The 14,694-nt window shown below is 39.6% G+C and overlaps 2 protein-coding genes across 2 annotated transcripts; both read right to left on the bottom strand.

Annotated features, from left to right (window-relative positions):
- Nucleotides 1–4,839, bottom strand: lig4 (ligase IV, DNA, ATP-dependent). Its single transcript, XM_014972488.2, has 3 exons — nt 4,770–4,839; nt 1,850–3,923; nt 1–1,624 (listed from the first exon to the last, which is right to left on the bottom strand). The coding sequence occupies exons 2-3, from the start codon at nt 3,913–3,915 to the stop codon at nt 964–966; spliced, it is 2,727 nt and encodes a 908-aa protein (XP_014827974.2). The 5' UTR covers nt 3,916–3,923; nt 4,770–4,839; the 3' UTR covers nt 1–963.
- Nucleotides 4,840–10,765: 5,926 nt separating this feature from the next.
- LOC148160733 (uncharacterized) lies at nt 10,766–12,943 on the bottom strand. The gene has a single exon (XM_088003955.1). It carries the CDS (start codon nt 12,393–12,395, stop codon nt 10,941–10,943), a length of 1,455 nt encoding a protein of 484 aa, XP_087860081.1. The 5' UTR covers nt 12,396–12,943; the 3' UTR covers nt 10,766–10,940.
- Between the last annotated feature and the right edge of the window lie 1,751 nt (nt 12,944–14,694).

Genomic DNA, 14,694 nt, shown 5'->3' with positions numbered 1-14,694 from the left:
TGAAATAAAACAAAAATTTTATTGACTGTAAACAAATCATGTTAATGCTCATTCAATCCTACAGGTGGATAGGATTCAAATCCATTATTAATCAAGCATCACGGTAATAAAATAAAAATAGTTTAATAGTTCAATTTAAAAAGCTAAAATGCAAACATGTAGATGCTGGAACATAGTGTCTCTAAAAAACCAAGAATGTAGTATTTATGTGCACATTTCTATAATAAATTTGCATATTCAGTGCAGCTTTTTAGACTTTTATGTAATAGACCAACATGTAGTAAAACATGGTGGTGGCAGCATCATGCTGTGGGGGAGCCGTTTCCTGCATTAGAGATGAAAATGTTTATCAGAGTTCAGCATTTCGTTCCGTACATACCATGGCACATCTCTACTGAAAAAGATAAACCTGCCCACAGCATGATGGTGCCGCCACCGTGTTTCACTGTGTATCATTTTCCTTACACTCAAATGTGCATAAAATCCCGTAAAACGTCCTCTTCAAATTTCCTAAATGAATTCAAACTGGATAAAAACAGAATTATCTGCTCAATTTCAAATCATGAAGAAAACATTTACTATGCTAAAACCCTGAGAAGTATATTAATAAAACTAATTAATTTCTACCTTTATTTCTAATCTGATTGGAAATCTTATCAAGTATTTTTGTCTAGTTTGAAATGAGATTTAAAAAAACATACAAGCAACTTTTCAGCAAGATACTGTCATATTATTTAACTCATAACAAGAAATGTTTCCCATAAGTTAAATAATCTACTTTTTCATCAATATTCAAGAATTATTTACTTAAAATAAGCTCCTATACCTTGCTTAAAAGTTATTTATACATTAGTTTTGTCTTATACTAAGGTATTTCCACTGGAAACTCGATGAAAAATGACTTGGTAAGATTTTGTGTTAAAATATCAACTAAAATGCAAACTTTGCTAATATGCTGTAGCTTCAAACCAGGTAGTCGGCATCGTCTATCAGATGCCCTGCCGCGATGGAGTCGGTCACCCATGAGTCTCTAACGATCTTAAACTTCTTCCTGAAGCGGCGCCTCAGCGTCCTCAGCTCCAGGAGTCTCGTCTCTTCCTCCACGACGACGTGGGAAACTCCTTCCTCCAGCGCCTTCGCCACCGTCCCTCCGTGGTATCGAACCTCCAGCGCCCTGATGTCCAGACAGGTAGCACCTGTTGCGCTTTTCGGATCCAAGATGTCAAAGTAAAAGGTGAAGGGTCTGAACATGCTGGTGGGGAGGTCGTCCCAGCCGTAACGCTCCTCCATCTGCGCCGCGCTGACGGACGCCGCCGCCGCCTGCTCACCGTCGATCCTGCTGAACACTTCCCTCAACTGCTGCTCGTCCGTATCGACAAAGTAGCTGTCGCCGTAACTGTCATACTCCTTGGCGAAGTGTTCCCTGGTCGAGGGCGACATGTGGATCATGTGGCGCGGTTGCCACGGCACCACTTCCTTCTGATCCAGGCACTCCAGCAGCCATGACGCCCAGACCACGTCGTGCTGATTGGAGGAAATCAGGTTCTTCACGCGCATGTTCTCCACGCCGGCAACCACGCAGTAGGTGTCCCGTCCCGGGTTCTGGACCACAATGCCGCCACACCTGGCAGCAAGACGGCCGCACAATCAATTATTTGTTAAAAAGTATCCAAAAACTAAATGTTCAAATCCAAAAACTTAAAAACTAAATGTTAAAAGGAAAGACAGACAGAAAGAATGAATGAAGTAATGAAAGGAAGGAAGAAAAGAAGGAAGCAAGGAAGGAAGGAAGGCAGAACAAAAGAAGAAAGGAAGAAACGGATGGAGGGAGGGAAGCGTGTGATCTTACCTGGCCACGCCTTTCTCCAGCTCTGACTTTGGGTGACCTTCAGTGCCGTTCAGGATGCAGAACTCCACATCCTCAAACATGTCCGTCTCCTTGGAAACCCCGGACAGGTCCTGGGGCTTGAAGTGGTCAATGACTCCAACCACCTTCTTGGGTTTGACAGGCAGCTTCCGCTTCTTCTTCTGTGGTTCGTCGCCGTCGATGTGAAGGTGCCGCGAGGCCAGTTTCCCGGACGCCTTGCTGCGGAACTGATCCAGCTCTGCCAGAGTCATGCACTGGTGCCACTCCTTGTCCTCGCGGATCTTTTCGATCCTGGGGAACCGCAGGGTGCAGTTGGTCTTGTACATGTCGCTTCCGACTATCTCGGCCGCTTTGACCTGGATGATGACCGAGTTGCAGGGCTCGATGTACACCTCCGGTTTCTCCACTCCACAGAGGATGGACGCCGGCGGGTCATTTTTCCGGTAGACTTTCCAATGCTTCGCAAGCTTCAGCCCAAGGTCGTACAGCTCTTTCATGGTGTAACCCGAGCCAATTCGGCAGAAGGAGTGGAAAACCGACGGCTTCTCACCAGGCTTTGGCGCTTCTGCGATTCCACACAGAAAGTGGGACATCATCCCGCCCCGTCTCCCTTTCCCCCAGTAACCACCAACAATCAGCAGGTCCAGCTCATCCATCAAGCCGTCCACATACTCCGGCTTTATTTTCAGCCAACCCTCCCCTCGTTTATCAGGTTTGTAGATGGACAAAGGGTCCTTCACCATAATCCCTTCTTCCCTGTTATCAATGGCATCGTTAAGAGCATTAACAACATCTTGCATGGTTCCCATTTCTGTCTTTGGCACCACATGTATCCGACCCTTGACAGGGGTGAAGACCGTCTGGAGGACCTCATACCGCTTCTTCAGCGGTTCTTTACCGAGTTTTTGATTATTAACCAGCAACACGTCAAAGACACAGAAGCACGTCTGCAGCTCAGAGTCGTCCACCAGTCTCTTGATGTCAAATTTGCTCCCTTTCTGCATGAAGGTCCCTGCCGTCGGGTTGAACGCCATCATCTCGCCATCCAGGATGCAGTTTACGACGTTACTTTTGAACACGTTGTGGATGTAAGGAGTGAGCGATCCTTCGAGTGGCGATCCTCCGAACTGCTGCGTGTATTCAAACGCGTTCCGGCTGAAGTACTTGTACACGTCTCCGTCCTTGTGAAGCTGAATCCGCTCCCCATCTAGCTTCGTTTCAAGGTAGAAGGGGCTGTTGCCCATCTGCTTCTCGATGTTGCGGATGTTGGCCACCGCTGCCAACATTGGCTTGAAGGCAGAGAAGAGTTCAATCGAGACTTCGCTTAAAGACACAGAGGGGTCGTGCAGCTGCTGGCACACCTTCTTTAAGTCCGTGTTGACATTGTAGAGCTCCGCGGCGTCCGGGTGGAAGACCTGGAGAACAGTTTCCTTGCTGACTCCAAGCTTCATGTCCTTCAGAATCATCCTAATAAGCCACTTTTGCTCCAGAGCAGAGCTCTGTGTGATGAGGTGCAACAGGCTCTTTTTCACCTGATCCTTCTGCTTGCTGGCATTGTTGATGGCCACTGAGTCAAGAAAGTCATTGACCTCTTTGATACTGAGGTTTCCTTGGCTGGTACATCGCTTCTTCAGCACAAAGTACGCCATGCCGGCGAAATCCCCCGCTTCTCCTTGGGATGTAGTCGGAGCACGGTAGTTCAGGAGCTTACTGGCTTCTGGGCCATTCTTTGGGAGGCCTAAAACATCAATGTAGAGCTTGGCTAGCATGCTCTCTTTGATGCCGTACGCCATTCGCTCCCGCTCAAAAGGCGGGACGATGAGGCGCATAGAAGGGTAGAAGGAGTCTGTAGTTTTTGGGTTGTCCTTGTGGAGAGCGGCATGAAATTTCCGCCATGATTCAATGAAATCCCCAAGGATCTTGGATTTATCTGGACGGAGTTTGGACTTCTGGATTTTCTCTAAAGTTGTGCACAAGTGAAGGAAAGGAACCTGAGCAGCAACGCTGGGCTCTGCAGCAGCCGCTCCGCTTTTGGACGTTCCCTCCATGATAAAGTCTATAACAGACAAGATGTTGTAAAAACAATGTGATTTCCATTAGACTTGTCACTCTGTTGCCAACAAACTGAATTTATACAAATAAGGATTGTATTTCTATTCTAGTTTATCAATAATTATTGAAGCAATGTATCATTTTCGCTCTTTGGTAACATAAAACATTTACAAGTGATAATTTAGCAACCAGCCACGGTCAATCCGTTTCAAATAGCGCCCCCTGGTGGAACAATTTTTTAAAAAGAAAAAACATGCTGACCAGGGTAATATTGGCACAAAAACAGGCGGAGATCTGATCTATTATTATTAATTTTAACCCATTCAAGGACTGATTCAGGTGTGTTGGACTATCGAGGTCCTAAAAAAGTCTGAACAAATACAAATATTCCTTTTATCATTACTTTTTTGTTGTTATTATAATAAAATATACTGATATGTTTCATGTCAGTGGAGGCTTGACCTATTTTAGTATTTTACATCGTAAAGCAGAGTTTGCCTTGTCCAGGTTGAAATTAACCTTTCCTGAAACGGCGCTTAGTCGTGTAGAAACATGTCCACAGTACCCATTATAGGCCAGTTTATTAATACCAAACACCATAAAATAAAACACGCGACATTTTAAGCTTCACTTTTTATATTTGCTTGGGTTAATTTAGCAAGTTTACATATTAAAAGTTAGTTCTTTGTTGTTATTATTTTAATTGGCAGCTTGGTTTTAATACATTTTTACAAAACTTAAGCGACAGACGTTACAATTTAACCTTAATTCTCTTTAGCTTGAATTAAAATCACGTCAACACTCATACTTTCAACATTAATACACAAATTAATGAGTTAAAAAGTCCTACCGTGTTTGGAGAGCTCCTCCAACAAATATCAACACAGCTACATCCTGTTACTCCCAACAAAGTGGTCCCCTAGAAACACGATGATAAATTTTTGTTCCGACCTTAAATCGTGCAGTCGCCATTATTTACATATACCTGTAAAAATGTATTCCACCCCCAAAAAATATTTATATTTTTTACATATGAACTGGTAAAAAATTAAACACAATTATATCAAACTAAATTATTATTGTTGTTATTGTGAAATCTACCACCAGAGGGCGCAGCTCAGGAACACAGACTGTGAGGTTGTTTACGGTTAAAAATAATAAAATAAATCACATACATTTTATATTTTTACTCAAGCAGAAGTAAAAAGTAGCCGTCAAAAATGCTACACAAGAGTAAAAAAGCATAGAAAGGCTACTCAAGTATTAACATAGCAGGAAAATCTGAATTAATATTTATAAATGATGTAAATGAGATAGAGAAAAATATGAGTAAATTCTAGTGTTTTAAACACTAATATAAAAACTAATAAATTAGATTATTACAATCAATAATTACTTTTGCAAATCGATTTTTGACAAAAATAAAGCTTATAAAACGGATAAAAGCTTCACTTTTAGTGTTAGAAATGAGGCGCTTAGTGAAATTAGAACAACAAAGCTTGTAAATGAATCAGAAGTCTCACTTTGACAAACTATTTGTTAAGTGCATTTTTCTGTTAGAGTAGTCAGAAATCTTATACAAGTAGCGACAATTCATTTGAATATTTCTAAGTAAAAGTAAAAACTACAGTGGAGTAATACGACTAATTGAAGTAAATGTTACTCAAGTAAATGTAAATGAGTAAATGTAACTGCAACTCATCTCTGCTAATTAGCTATACATAACATGGTTCTGTTCACTATCTAAGATAGGCCTGGGTTAGAGTCCACAGTCAGCTACTTGTTCATGGGTCATTTCAGTAAGTTAGTAATGATTTATTCAAGTCATACTGTCTTCACACGTTTGACCAAGGTCTGCAGAGACTTAGAGATGTTTCTTTAAGTTTAAACTGCTTGTTTTATTATTGGTTTTGCTTTTATTTTTGCTGAATGCTTTTTTAAATTCAGAATATTGTGTGGTGGATGGGAGATACTCAAGTACTTATTTGTTGGGGGAATGTAATTCAAAGTCTGACAGCCATCATACAACCAGATTAATGTTATATTTGAGTATACGTATAAGTTTCTGCAAGCATATCTGTAGATATGCCTTAACTTCACGTTGTCCTTAGTTTTATTTTTATTTCAACGTATAATTTTGCAGATAGATAAAAACTTTTTGTTGTATTTTCTCATATCTGAATGTTTCAGATCGTCAAATAAATATTAATAAAAGAAAAGATTAAATGAATAATTATAAAATGCTGTTTTCAAAAATGATTTGCAGATTTGATGCTACTTCTAATGTATTGAAAACAAACAATATAACATAATATATTATTATTATTATATATAATATAAACATATATATAATAATTAAAATTTAAAAATAAACCCTGAACGTAATTTGCTTTCAAGCAAGCCACGTTTGGTGTTTATTGCTTTGTGTTTCCACTAGGGGGCGACGTGTCACCGTGTAGGAGGAGCTTGGCAGCAGTGTACCTTGAGTCACACGTATCCACGGTTGTTTACTTTTCTCCTGCTGCTGCAGTGGAAGACCGTGGGTTATGTGTGGGGAAGGAGGAGCTCCGTTACCCGCTCCAGCAGTGAACTCGTTGCCTTTGACCAGACAAACAATTCAGTGGAAGTGAAATAACGCCAGGCTGCCAAACATGGCTGCCGTGTCAGGGCACGCACCTGCACATGAGGGAGAAGGAGAAGAGATGGCGAATCAAAACACCAAAGTGCCAGTCATGCAGAAGGCAGTGGGGGAAGTTACATAAGCCCTGCTGGATAAGGTGCTGCACTGCAACTCCGGGGCGACCTACAAGACAGTAAACAAGTGACGTCACTGCTTCCGTGGCATGCATCAGCTCGCTGAGAGCGAAGAGGAGGAGGAGGATGTTTGTAGTGAGCTGATCCAGGACTGAGAGGGATCTCCAGGGAAGAACAGAGGAAAAAGAGGGAGTGTTGATGATGATCAGTCAGCGCGTCAGGCTTCTCACTCACACCAACTGTTGGTGCAGAGACAGGCGTAAACACTTCCTGTCCCCCCTGCTGGGCGATGATGCATCACTCAGTGTGCTCACCCAAATGCTGCTTCATTGATTATTTACTATAACTGGGGAGTTTTCCAGAAACACAACGGAAACACTGCTGCTCTGATAGATACAGTTCCTCGCAAAGCTTCTCATAAACAATGTCTAAAATCATCTGTATTTACGTTAATATTTAAGTGGGTATGCAGTATATGTGATGTATGGGGCACTGTGCTAGAGCGGGCATCAGAAAATCTCCCAGTTTTTCCCAATTTGAATCATGTTGCTGATGGCAGGAAGCTAAAGATGTAGAGCCAGAAAAAAAAACTGAAGAGGGACAAAGATATAGGTGTGATAGGGACGAAAAACGCTTGTAGGCAGCAGATAAATTATTCCAGTTTATCAAAATGAGGATTGCAAACATTCAGGTTAGCTTAAAATGAGAAGTCACTGTTGTGTTTTTGGACCAAAACAAAGCTGTTAGACATTTTAAAGGGGAAGTAAAAGGTTATGTTGTTGTCATAATTGTTTTTCTGAGAAGTGTGGCATGCTTTTTAAAGACACCCCACAACATCATGTTGCCACAACCATGTTTCACCATTGTGAATATTTGTAATTTCTGAGAAAGCCACATTCCTGACTGAACTAAGAGCTCAAATAATGAAAACCATCTTGTCCTCTGAAGCCCCTGGAAATAAATGTTCATTTCATGGTGCATAACATTACTCCTAAACACTTTTTTAATTCATATAAAAGTCTATTCTTTCCCGAAGTATCAACACAGGTTTTAGCTTGTGTGGTGTTCGAATTTGGCTCCAGGGGATCAATGAGTACTTGTGTAATTTAGGTCATCAGGAGCTGTTTTTCTCACCTGATTTGAGTGCTCCGACACAAAGCTTGTTGTGTTTGCAGCGGCGAACGTGTCGCAGCAGAGGCGGCTTTAACTGATACACATCGAAGGGCGTATGAGAGTGTGCTTTCAGTACACTTTGTTCCCAACGCAAGCAGTCCCTAATGTGCATTCCCAGTGGTTGTTTTGTAAACAGAATAGGGGGGGGAAACCTCTTCTGATCCACCGCCGCCTCAAGGCACGACTGAACTCATCAGCAAACCGTCTCACTCGGTCGTCAGCTCACCTAAATTACACTCTACACAACATTGTGCAAGGCTTTTTCTTCCTTCCCCCAGCTAAAATGTAAAGACTAAAATTAGAGCGCTGCCTGTCTGTTTAATATCTGTCTGGCTGTCTCCCTTATTTAGTCTCAGTCATAGGTCGGAGTGTCCTAACAGCTCTCCCACTCCTTGCCTCGCCGGATTTTGGAAATTCCTTTCAAGTAAAAGCCCTGTTGAGACAGACAGACAGCTGAGCCGTGTGCCAGGCCTCCTTAGTTACATCATGAGTCTAGAGGTGATTCAGCCAGCTGACTTTTCTGTTTCAGCATCAAACTAAATGTGGACAGATGGGCAGAGATTGGATTGGTTTGGTAAAAGATGAACTTTACAGACGTCTGAGTGGCTTTTGCTAACTTGCAATGTTACTGTAAAGATATTGGGAATCAGAATTGGAATCAATGTTTGGCTTATGTAATTATTTCCAGGACCACAAATAGAGCGTAGACGCTCTTTATAGGGTGAGCAAGATGAGGTAGAAAGTCATAAAACTTGAAGTGTTGCTTTGAGCTACACAAAGGAATGTGACTTTTGGCCCAGTACTTTCCTGTTTGGCATGATTTTCAAAGTCTTTTCTTCATCCTGTACAAATTTTCAAAGCATTTTTAGTTATAATTTCATTATAACATTTAAACAAACTTTGTCCGAAAATGTCATTTAACAAAATATCATGTGGTGCGACCAACAAGAAATTCCCATTTTTGGACTTAAATTTTGAAATCCAGTCAAAAACAGGAGGTTGAATCATCCAACAGTCTGTCAAGAATCACTGGAGACAGCAAACAGGTTTGTTTATTTTTCTTAAATTTCAGAAAAAGTGTCACTTTTAGCAGTAGGTATGCAGTTGCCATATTTGGGTGTCGTGGTGCAACCACCAAAAAACTATTAATATTTAAATATACCTATTATTTTCTGTTTTGATTATAAATGTTATATTTGCCTTGTGTTTGAAGCTAGGTTGTTTTTTTAAGGAGGCAAATTATTTGCCTGTTGATAATGTTCGAACATGAAAATATCATTTGGTGCGACCAAATGTCATGTGGTGCGACCGTTGTAATGATACGTTTATGTTTTTAAAAAGGAGTTTCTGTGCTTTTATTTTTGATTTCAAGACTCAAATGCAAAAACAATACTTTGTATTATTATTTCCAGAATAGGTTGTTGTACAGTTTTATTATTATTTTGCATTGATATGATAAAAATATAATGGAACATTTAACATTACAGGAATAGCTATAGCATATATTTTGTCATTTATTGTTTTGATCTATTTTACTAGATCCCAATGTCATCAAACTGAGCTATGATGAAGTACCATATATGGCCCAGGTACTTCAAGATGTGAGAGAAGAAGTCCAAGTCGGCACCATGCGACAGTCTAATGATCTGTATTGCCAGATCACATGGTGTCATTTATACCTAAAGCGAAAAATTAACAGTCAATTCATGGGATCAGTATTGGTGATTGGCCCTCATGGGTGATCAGAATCGGCAGGAAAAAACTTAATCGGAGCATCTCTACCCATGAGTAACATGATGGTTTTTAAGTTCATTAAATTTTCCCGTTTTGAAACCATTACTTATCATGCATGGTTCTGTTTAAAATGGTTGAACTTAAATGAATTATTATGTTTTCATTAATGTACTTACATTTGGGAGATTGAAAATGTCTTTCCAGTTTTTAAAATAAAATTAGGAAATTAAAGCAATCTCCTGTACATTCTGATTTTATGAGGGATATGTTTGAAATGTTTACTACAAAGTTGATAAATTTTTAGGCAAATTAAATTGGTGTGTTCTATTTGTGTTGTTATTTTTGTAATGCACTGTAAATGAATGTAATTCTGTTTTCATGTATTAAAAGGATTTTGACCTGTTTCCTGGCCTACGTTTATTGTATAAATCATGTGGTGCGACCGATTAAAAAAAGTACGTTTATATATATATTAAAAAAGTACGTTTTATATATATATATATATATATATATATATATATATATATATATATATATATATATATATATATATATATATATATATATATACATGTATGTATACATATATAAATTGAGCCGAGTGTTGATCCCTTCCCTGTGCCGTCTTCCACTGGGGGCTAACGGGGCTAACGAACGGCTAATTCAACTCATTTTACAAGTTTAACGTGTTTGGAGTTTCTTCAACTCTCTTGGGGCAATTTACAGTGACCAACTGACCTGACCGACATGTTTTGGGAGATGTGGGGGGAACCGGAGCACCCGGAGAAAACCCACTCAAACACGGGGAGAACATGCAAACTCCACACAGACCGCTAGCCTCTGATGGCGCTGCTAATATTTTCGTGACAGATTTCTCCTTGTCCTGTATTGATCCCTTCCCTTCCCTGTGCCGTCTTCCACTGGGGGCTAACGGGGCTAACGAACGGCTAATTCAACTCATTTTACAGGTTTAACGTGTTTGGAGTTTCTTCAACTCTCTTGGGGCAATTTACAGTGACCAACTGACCTGACCGACATGTTTTGGGAGATGTGGGGGGAACCGGAGCACCCGGAGAAAACCCACGCAAACACGGGGAGAACATGCAAACTCCACACAGACCGCTAGCCTCTGTGAAGGCGCAGCGCTAGCCGCTGCACCACCGTGCTGCCCACGTTTTTTCCAGTTGGGTTGGGAAGGGATCTATTTTCTAGTTTGTCAATGGTGGAAAGCGGGGGGGGGGACTTGAAGTTTTAAATTTCCTCTTGATGGAGGGTCGCAGGGCGCCCCGTTCACACTGGCGACAACCTCCATCTTTTCTCTAATCAAAATTAAGAACATTAGTTCTGAGTTTTAGTATCTTCATTTTTTTGCCTTCTTGAACCCCAGAGTGTTTCTTATCTTTTTCCATATTGAAAATTTCGATTTTTTCTTTTTGCCGTCCATAGTTTTATTATCGAAATCCTGCGGGACGGTTTCTCCCCTGGTCTCTGTCTCTTTGGGTTCCAGATCTGTAGAACAACCAGGCAAAGATTCTGCGAAAAGTTCCTCCTCATAAGAAACGTCTCGTTTTGCATCTTTAACCTGGTCGACGGGGTTCTGTGACTCCTCCTCTTTTAAAATGGTGGCATTGTTTTTATCCTCTCTGTCTGGCAGTTGATCCTCTTTTAATTTTTTTAGCTCCTCTTTTATGTTACTGATCTCCTGCTGATATTTTTCTGCTTTTTGTTGAAGTGCAGTGATATCAGTCTCATAATGGTTGTATTGCTCCAGGTACAAACATTTAAATTTATCTAACTCTTCCTGGATAAACTTTTCCTTCCCTTCTCTTTCTGAAATATTAGTTTCTCTCTCTTTTATAATCTCCTTGTACGTTTCGGTCTGCTGCTGCAGTTCAATTACATCATTCTCATACTTGATCTCGAGCTCGTCGTGTAAAAAGTGGACTTGATCCAGTTCATTCAGAATGTACTTTTCTCGTTTTTTCAGGATTGTGATCTGTCCTGTCATCTTTTGTTGGAGCTCCTCCTTTTCAGCTGTCAGGTCGTTGATAAGTTTCAGATTTTCTTTAACCGTCTGTAAGTTTGCTTCTTTCTCCTGGATAATCTCCTGCTTGTATTTTTCTATTTCTAGATTCAATTCATTAACAATGTAGGTTTCTCTGTTTTTCAGGATTGTGATCTCTTCTGCCATCTTTTGTTGGAGCTCTTCCTTTTCAGCTGTCAGGTCAGTGATGACTTTCTGATTTTCTTTAACTGTCTGTAAGTTTGCTTCTTTCTCCTGGATAATCTCCTGCTTGTGTTTTTCTATTTCTAGATTCAATTGAGAAACATCATTTTGGTACTTGGCAATAAATTCATGATATGAATGTTTCATGTCATTAAACTTTCTCTGCAAACATTTTTTTTCTCCTTGCAGGAATTGGACTTCTTTGTCATGGTTTTTCTGGAGAACGGCATTTGTTGTTTTCAGGTCATCAATCAGCGCCATGTCTTCCTCTGATTTTTTAAGATGGTCCTCTCTCTCTTCAGTTATCCGTTCCTGTAGTACCATGATATCAATTTCATATTTGCACTTAAGCTTCTCGTTCCACTTTTCTTTCTCCCTTTCTAACTCTTCCTTAGTCTCTTCCAGCTCTTCCTCCAGCTGGGCCAGTTTCTGATTGTCTTCAGACCTTCCAGCGATCTCCATGTCCAGACGAGAGCTGAGTTGTTGGATTTCCTCCAGCAAGGCCTCGTATGCATGTGTGAACAGGCCTTCAGGGTTGGAGAGATGGGGCCCCATCTCTCCACTGCCGTTTCTTGGTGTATCAGACATTTTCTCCAAAATGCACTTACTAAAATCGCTGATTGGGAAACTTTCTTCACACGAGCTTTGCACACTTCTGAACTAGTCAGTGATATTGCAAGCAATGAAAAGTATGCAGAGTTGTGTTACATGCAATTCTGCAGTTGATGACATCACAGACAGCATCGCCAGTGACATCACAGAATCTTCCTTTGCTGGTGGTGTGACATCATTCCACCACCACATATCTCACTCTTTATTCTTGTTTACATTCAAACGCCGTCTCATCTTCATTTCTTTAAAGTTTATAAAAGGTTTTAGAAACCTGCACATGTAAAAGCCTTTAGGTAAGAACTGAAGACTCTTTAGTGTTTGAGGCAAAACATTAGAAAACGTATGAATAATCCATATTTATAAACTAATTTCAACATCTGTGTTTATAAATTAATCTATAGTTGGTGATTTGAGCCTTAGATATTTGATGGTTTTACTTGGTAACTTCTGTGACGTGTTCACTGAACCACTTCTCATCATTTCTCTGCACCTGCAGCCTTCAGTCAAACTGAAGGAGGTTTTTGCACGACCATAAATCACTGTGTGAACACGTTACCATGGTAACCCAGACAGTAATAATCTCCAGCATCTTCCGCCTGAAAACCACTGACGGTTAAAGTGTAATCAGAACCAGATCTACTGCCGCTGAATCTAGACGGAGTTTCTGAGAACCGACTTGAAGCCTGATATATAAGAAGTTTAGAGGCTGTCCAGGTTTCTGCAGGTACCAATGAGATCAGAACCAATATTTGAACTTCCCTGATGGTCACAGTCGCTCCAACACTGACTGACTTTGATGGTTCAGACTGAGTCAGAAAATTATTGGCAGATGATGCTAAAAAGAGAAATGAGCAACGTTAAAGGAAAACAATAATAGATACGAGTTCAAACCAAACTTGACAGCTAAATTTAAAAGTCAGTCTGACCCAGAGTGAGAAAACCCAACACAACCATCAGAGCCACTGGAGACGTCGTCCTGATGCAGGTTTCAGTGTCGGGGCTCAAACACACTTTGGACTTAAAGCTTGAGGAGCAGCGACGCATCGACATCATGCAGATCCACACCTGCTGAGATGAAACAGGAAACACAGATGATTCAGCCAAAACTTCATCTAGTGACAATATTCAGTTTTTATTTCAACTGAAGATCAAATAATGTATTTATTGGTTGTTCATCTTGTCACTTTTATAATGTTTCTATGTCCCCTAAATGTGATGTGTTGTTATAAACTAAAACACACAAAATCAGCAAATATTTGACATAAAATAGATCCAAACATTGAGTCATATAAGGATTAATTCTTTGTAATGTTACCTGTATTCATGTTACAATGATCCTCATTATGTTTCTTCTTGGTATGTTAAGTTTATCATAGAGACTTTGATCTATTTGGATTTGTGATTTAAAAATGTGTTTATTATTTATAGTTTAATTTTACACTATAGGATGGAAAACCATTCTATATTGTTCTTTTAAATAATATGATTAATTAATGTTGATGTTAAATGTAAAAAGAATAACAACCTGAACACACATTCTGAAGAATATTATAAATTTTGTTTATTGACATCATTGATGTTCTTTAATAACCCCTAAATTAAATAGATTCTCATTGTTTTACTTCAAAAGGCACCAGGTGAAATCACATTACAGCTTAAGTTTTAAAGTTTATATTTTAGGATGATACATTTGTAATTGACTGGCCATTCTAGTGTAGAAATGATATTTAATTAGAAGAAACTTGTCTAACTTTGTGTTTCTACATTCCTGGATATTTTCTTGGTTATCATAATCCAGACATTTTGCAACGACTTGATTTACAAAAGCTAGAGATATTTTAGGAAATGACCTTAATGTTTTAATAAAATGATTAAAAACTGTTAATATAAAGATGGGATTGTCACTTATTTTTTTATTTACCACATTTGCACTCCAGAACACAAAATAGAGAGATAAAATTAAAGAAGAAGTAAAATATAAACTGACTTTAATATTTGCTGATTGGTGTCTTGGATCTTAGAGGAAAATATGTGAAAGGATAACCACCCAAAACAATAACTCACATGTTTATGTGTGCAGACGTCATGAGAAAGAGATTTTAAACCATCAGAGTTTTGCAGCTGCTCTGAAGATAAATAGAGAAAGTGATATATTTACAGGACCAGGACATAAAACAGAGGTAGCAAGTCTCTACTGGAATGACAGGAGGTAGAAAATGTGTTGATCTGTATCAGTGAAAAAAAGGAAGTTTTCTTTAAATGTCAAAATATTTAC

This window comes from Poecilia mexicana, unplaced genomic scaffold (assembly GCF_051168715.1).
Source record: "Poecilia mexicana isolate PSO_F unplaced genomic scaffold, ASM5116871v1 scaffold_2, whole genome shotgun sequence".
In the NCBI taxonomy this organism is placed as follows: Eukaryota; Metazoa; Chordata; class Actinopteri; order Cyprinodontiformes; family Poeciliidae; genus Poecilia; species Poecilia mexicana.
Note: the sequence above shows the minus strand (reverse complement) of the source record. Positions and strands in the feature narration are given on the sequence as shown.